This window comes from Aplysia californica, unplaced genomic scaffold (genome assembly GCF_000002075.1).
Source record: "Aplysia californica isolate F4 #8 unplaced genomic scaffold, AplCal3.0 scaffold00644, whole genome shotgun sequence".
Classification (NCBI taxonomy): Eukaryota; Metazoa; Mollusca; class Gastropoda; order Aplysiida; family Aplysiidae; genus Aplysia; species Aplysia californica.
In genome coordinates this window covers 187,239-192,802 of record NW_004797914.1, presented here as the reverse complement: position 1 = coordinate 192,802, position 5,564 = coordinate 187,239, and the positions used below count along the sequence as shown (strand labels likewise).

General features: G+C 46.9%; 1 protein-coding gene across 1 annotated transcript in view; it reads left to right on the top strand.

The window, feature by feature from the left end:
• Nucleotides 1-2,066: 2,066 nt before the first annotated feature.
• LOC101859268 (tyrosine kinase receptor Cad96Ca) overlaps nt 2,067-5,564 on the top strand; it is a gene marked incomplete in the record, with an annotated part of 5,706 nt that continues 2,208 nt past the window's right edge. Inside the window, 2 exon segments of the mRNA XM_013087826.2 lie at nt 2,067-3,278; nt 5,302-5,410. Coding sequence (XP_012943280.2) covers nt 3,054-3,278; nt 5,302-5,410 — 334 coding nt within the window.

Sequence of the window (5,564 nt, the reverse complement as noted above, 5' to 3'; positions counted from 1 at the left end):
TCCCCCCCCTCTCCCCCCCTTCTCCCTCCCTCCCAGAGCCAGTTTTACTCATCATGGAGTATGTGAGCGGCGGGGATCTGCAGACGTTCTTGAGACGCTATCGTCTGCGCAGACATGAATTCCTTAAGCAGGATGACTCACCTCTGACTGCTCCCCGTACCAGCCCTGGGTTGCAGCATGCAATGCCATCTTCCCCAGGCACAGCCTCCACAGAAAAGGTTAAGTTCAAGGACGATGATGCTAACTGGTCAACTTGCATGGCAGATAAACAAGCCCAGCACCAGTATATCAAATCGTCTGCTCTAGACAGAAACCCTACAGCCAAGATCAAGGTCAAGTTCAGTGATGACGTAATCCGTTGGTCAACTGAAGAAGCAGATAAACAAGAAGCACACATTCTGAAAGGTGCTGCTGGGATGAGTGTGTCCGAGAAGTTTAACGATGTGTTGAAATACAAACGTGACACACCGTCCGTGCAGGACACCCCATCAATGTGTGTCCTTGACACTCTGGCCGAATGTGGTCGTAAACGTGTGTCACAAAATGGTGGAAAGCTGCGCCGACTCGAGAGCGAAATCGAGAAGCAGCTGATGTTGGAAGAACGCTTGTTTGGCAGGGCACGGGTCGGCGGTAGGCGGTACAGTGAGGACAATGTCATAACCAGCTGGCCGACGAGGATGAAGTCCTGTTCTTCCCTGTTCAGGGACACGCTAAGTCTGATCAAAGACGAGAGAAGCAAAGAAGAGGCTTTGGAATCCTGCCAGTTTGACTCGGTTTTGTATCGTAAAGACGAGGGCGTTAGTTTTGGGAGCGAGGAATCTTCAGATCAAATCAGTGATGATCAGTTCTGGACGCAGAAAGAACTGATTCGAATCAAAAGCCAGTTGGGCAGCCCAGACATTGTTGATGAGGAGAAAGTTCTGGTGGCTAGTTGGAGTCCTCAGCGCCCTAGTTGGACAGAACGGAATCCTGTGGGCATCTTTGAGGACAGACGACCTTCACCTTTAAAAACAGGTCAAGAAAACAACAACAGCGACAAAGAGGGTGAGGGGAACGAGGACAGAAAGATGGAAGAGGAAACGGTAGAGACAGGCGAGAGGAGAAAGAGAGAAGAGAATAGCGCAAGAGAGAAGAGGAGAGGGAAGGACACGAAGCGAAAGAAAGTAGAGAAAAAAGAAAGGAGAGAGGGTGAAGAGAAGAGGGAGAGAAGTGAGAAGGGTGGAAAGGAGGAGAAAAGACAGAAAGCAAAGGAAGAAGAACAAGAAATCTCTTCATCAAATACAACTGCCGAGAAGATACTACAGTCTCTCTCTAGTGACGTTATGTGTCTGTCTGTGGAAGACGTTCATCACAGAAACCTCCAACGGGCAATGCCTTTGACAGGGGACCAGTCTGACGATTGTACAAACCCACAACCGCAACTACCTGTACCAACATCACAACCAGCATCACCATCATCACTCCCATCACCACCACCACCACCACCACCTACAACAACAAAACAAACAACAACAACAACAACACTGCCAACAAAAACAAAACAAATAAAAACACCACCACTACCATCGACAACGACACAAACAACAGCAGCAGCAGCAACAACGACACCACCACAACCAGCACCACCAGCAACAACAACACCACCAACATCCCCCCAAGACGTGCCCAACACCCACCAAAGTGACACGAGCAACCATAATCTGCTCAGCTGCTGTGATCTCATCGCCTACGCTCTGCAGATTGCGCGCGGGATGAAACACCTGGCAGACCATAGCGTACGTTGGGAATGTATGTATGTCTGTCTGTCTGTTTGTCTGTCTGTCTGTCTGTCTGTCTATCTGTCTGACTGGCTGTCTGACTGTCTGTCTGTCTGTCTGTCTGTCTGTCTGTCTCTTTCTTTCGTTTTTTCTTTCTTCCTTTCTTTTTTTCGTTCTATCGGTTTGTCTTTCTGTCTGTATTTCTTTCTGTCTTTGTTTCCTTTTTCTGTCTTTCGTTCTGCTTTTGTTTCCTTTTTCTACCTTTCTTTTTGTCTGTGTTTCCTGTTTTCTGTTTTTCTTTCTTTGTCTTTGTTTTCTTTTCCTCTCTTTCTTTCTTCCTTTTTCCCTTTTTACTGTGTGACGTCTGTCCACTGCATGCATGAAGTAGCCCTTCAACAACGACCTCCACTCAGTTCGGTCAGTTTTTCCCCTTGTCCAGGCTGTATCCGTCCACTCTCTCTGATGTCATCTTGCCATCTTCTTTCTGGTCTTCCTCTTGAGGTTTTTCCTGTTGTTGATTTCCATACAGTGCATCTTTTTGTACACTTGTTATCTTTCGCTCTACCTATGTGACCAGCCGGTTTCTATTTTTGTCAGAGTATAAATTTAGGTATATCTTTCACCCCTGTGCTCCCTTATATTTTTGTGCGCTTTTAATTTTATATTTTATATACTCAGAAAATATCTTTCAATCGCTCTCTGTTTTGTTCTTATTTTTTTCTTTATGGTATTTCTGGTAATTGTCCATGGTTGATACTCATAGCTTTTTACTGGGACAAGCCACTGATTGGAAACGTGTCTATCTTAGTGATATCGACAGATTTTTATTTGTTGTCGTGTGCCACGACAGGTGGGATCAGACGCTAGTCAAGTTTTGAACACATGGAGGTATTGGTACAACCTTAGAGTTTGTTGAATTGTTTGGCTTTTGGAGAAAAAAATACCCAACAAACAAGTCATATGTCTCGAATAGAAGATGAGATATTTGCGATGGAAAGAGATATTTCTTTTTGCAGAGGGGGGAGGGGCTGGTATCAGAGATAAATTCAGCGCGGCAATGACGCCAAAGCTTGGTGTCTTCCACAGCTGAGGCAGCCCTGGAAACTACAAAAGAATGTAAATTTCGAACGTCTTTGATCAAGGGTTTTTTTCTGTTAATATCAAGTAGAAATATGTTTTTAAGTGGATATTAAAGGTACTGAGCTCAAGACAAAACCAAAAATGATGCTCCCAAACGAGCAGAGAAAAATGTTGATTTTTTACTTTGACAAGCGTCTGCTTTCGCCACGATGACTCATGGATTTCTCTGTATCTTCCAAACATAGCTTATCTCCCCCTACCTCTCATTATATTTATATGCATTATACATCTGTATCTATCTGTGCTGTCTCCCGTCAGATAATCCACTGTGATGTAGCCACCAGGAACATCCTGATCACCGACAGAGGCATCTGTAAGATCACAGACTTTGGTCTGGCCAGGGTGGTGGAGGGCGAGGACGCCTACGAACGGACCTCTAAGGTAGGGAAGGAGGGGGGGAGGAGGTGGAAGTGACAGGGGAGGGGGAGAGGAGAGGTGAGGGGGAGAGGGGAAGGTGAAGGGCAAGGGTGGGGGTGAGGTGGAAGGGGAGAGGTGAGGGGAGAGGTGAAGGGAAGGGGGAATGCATTTGAGAGGACTTCTAAGGTAAAGGAGGAGGGGGAGGAGGAGGAGGAGGGGAAAAGGGAGGGGGAGGGGGAGTCGGAGGGGGAGGGGGGATGGGAGGGGAGAGGGGAAGGTAGGGAAGGAGAGGTGAGGGGGGGGGAGGATGCTTGCGAGAGGACCTTCATCTTTATCATTCACAGAGCAGCAGGTTAGGGCGTACATGAGGGTGGCGGCGGATAAGCAACACTCACTTCACGAAGCCATTGGAGCAATCAAGGGAAATCGCCTAAAACGAGGAGCTTCATGGATGGCTGAGGCTGAAAACACCATCAAAGAAGTCTGCCCACTGGAAGATATAAAGCGGGCTTAAAAATGGATAAAGATGAATGAGAGACAGCAGGGAGATTTTGGGAAGGTAGTGATTACGCTGAACAGAGAATGTAGAGAGTGGCCGCATTGGGCGACAGATGCTGAGATACGACAACTGATTGAAGAAAACTCACGGCACTAAGATGTGGTTGTATACACGGATGGGTCTGTTAAACGAGGGGGAAAATCTGGATGGGGCTTCTCAGCAAGAGTGAGTGGCAGATTGGTGCAGGAACAGCAGAGAGCATACGATATGACAACATCTAGCATGAGATTGGAGATAGAGGCAATCACTCAGGCTCTCAGATGGGTCACAACAACTCGACAAGCACATGAGGTCTTTGTCACAGACTCTCAGAGCACTCTGAGGAAGATTGAAAGTGGGAACCTTAAAGCTGAATGCAAAGAGCTCCTGAAGAGGACAACAATGAAAAAGATCACGTGGATCTTCACCCCGGGCCATGCTGGAGTCAAGAGCAATGAGCGGTCTGATAAGCTCGCTGGGAAAGCAAAACCAGAAGGAAAGCTGTGCCCTGACAAAAATGAAATTGTACGGTCAGTCAAGGAAAAAAGAGAACAAGAACAAGAAGAGATGGAATATCATCATCTTGAGCGACTTCGTGAGCTTGAAATTGGATGGGGCGCCTGCAGAAGTTCAAGACTGAGTGGGAGGAGCAGAATGCTATGGAATCAACCAGTGCTTGGAACCGTCAGCATCTACACACTTCGAGATGTGCTTCTTCAGGGGATGGAGCGCTTATGGGAATGCCCCTTGTGCAGTGATGTCGGTCCTTCACACAAGTAAACAAGAGTAGGACATAACTCCGCTCTACGGCAAGCTCTATACGCTTTACAATCTGTATCTTATTACCCAAGCAGACCTTAGAACATCCAAAAACATTCTCGGCTTCCCGGAAAGCATGCAGTGCAAGCAGTTGATTAAGCACTCAAAGACCAACAAACTGAAAAGATCTTTCGATGTCTATAGCCGGGTACCCATTCCTACCTGGATGAAGTGTGAAAAAAAATCGTGCAAAATGCCTTTCATTGAGACACAACAAGGGCCTCTGAAAACGTTCGAACCCATAACCTTTCAGCTACAAGCCCAACAACCTAATCACTGAACTATCGGCATCAAGAGATAATATATGATAGTATAATTAATTATTTAGAGATTGATCTTAGGTAAGGATAAACAAAGACAAGATAAAGTAAGCGGGGCGGGGAGGGTGGGGAGGGGGGGGGCAGCAACGTCAAGCATCTGGATTTTTTAAATTACAAATTTAATTAAATTTCATAGTGAAAGTCATCTCTATTCTGAAGACACCATCGCACATAAATTCAGTTCTTTAATTGTTTAACTTTCAAATTTTAAATATTTTTATCCCTGCCCAATTAACCATATCCTCCCTCCCCCCAACCCCTCCATCCCCCCTACCACAACTACATCACCCCCACCCCCTCACCCCCCGAACGCCGATCCACCCACCTATCAACCCTCACCCCACCCTCCGCGTGCAATCCACCCACCCAGTGCCCACTCCCCATACGCTGGATGGCCCCGGAGTCTCTCGTGGACGGTCGACACAGCACAAAGTCGGATGTCTGGGCCTACGGCATTCTGCTCTGGGAGATCGCCACGCCCTAGGTAATGATAATGGCAATAATAATGATAGAATAGGGACAAATGCAGGAGAGAGGCTGGTTAGTACTATAGAAGAGAGCTGTGCCGGACGAAATTATGAGCGTACCGAGATAGTAGAGCGCAAGAGATATCATGGCGGCACGATAAGTATA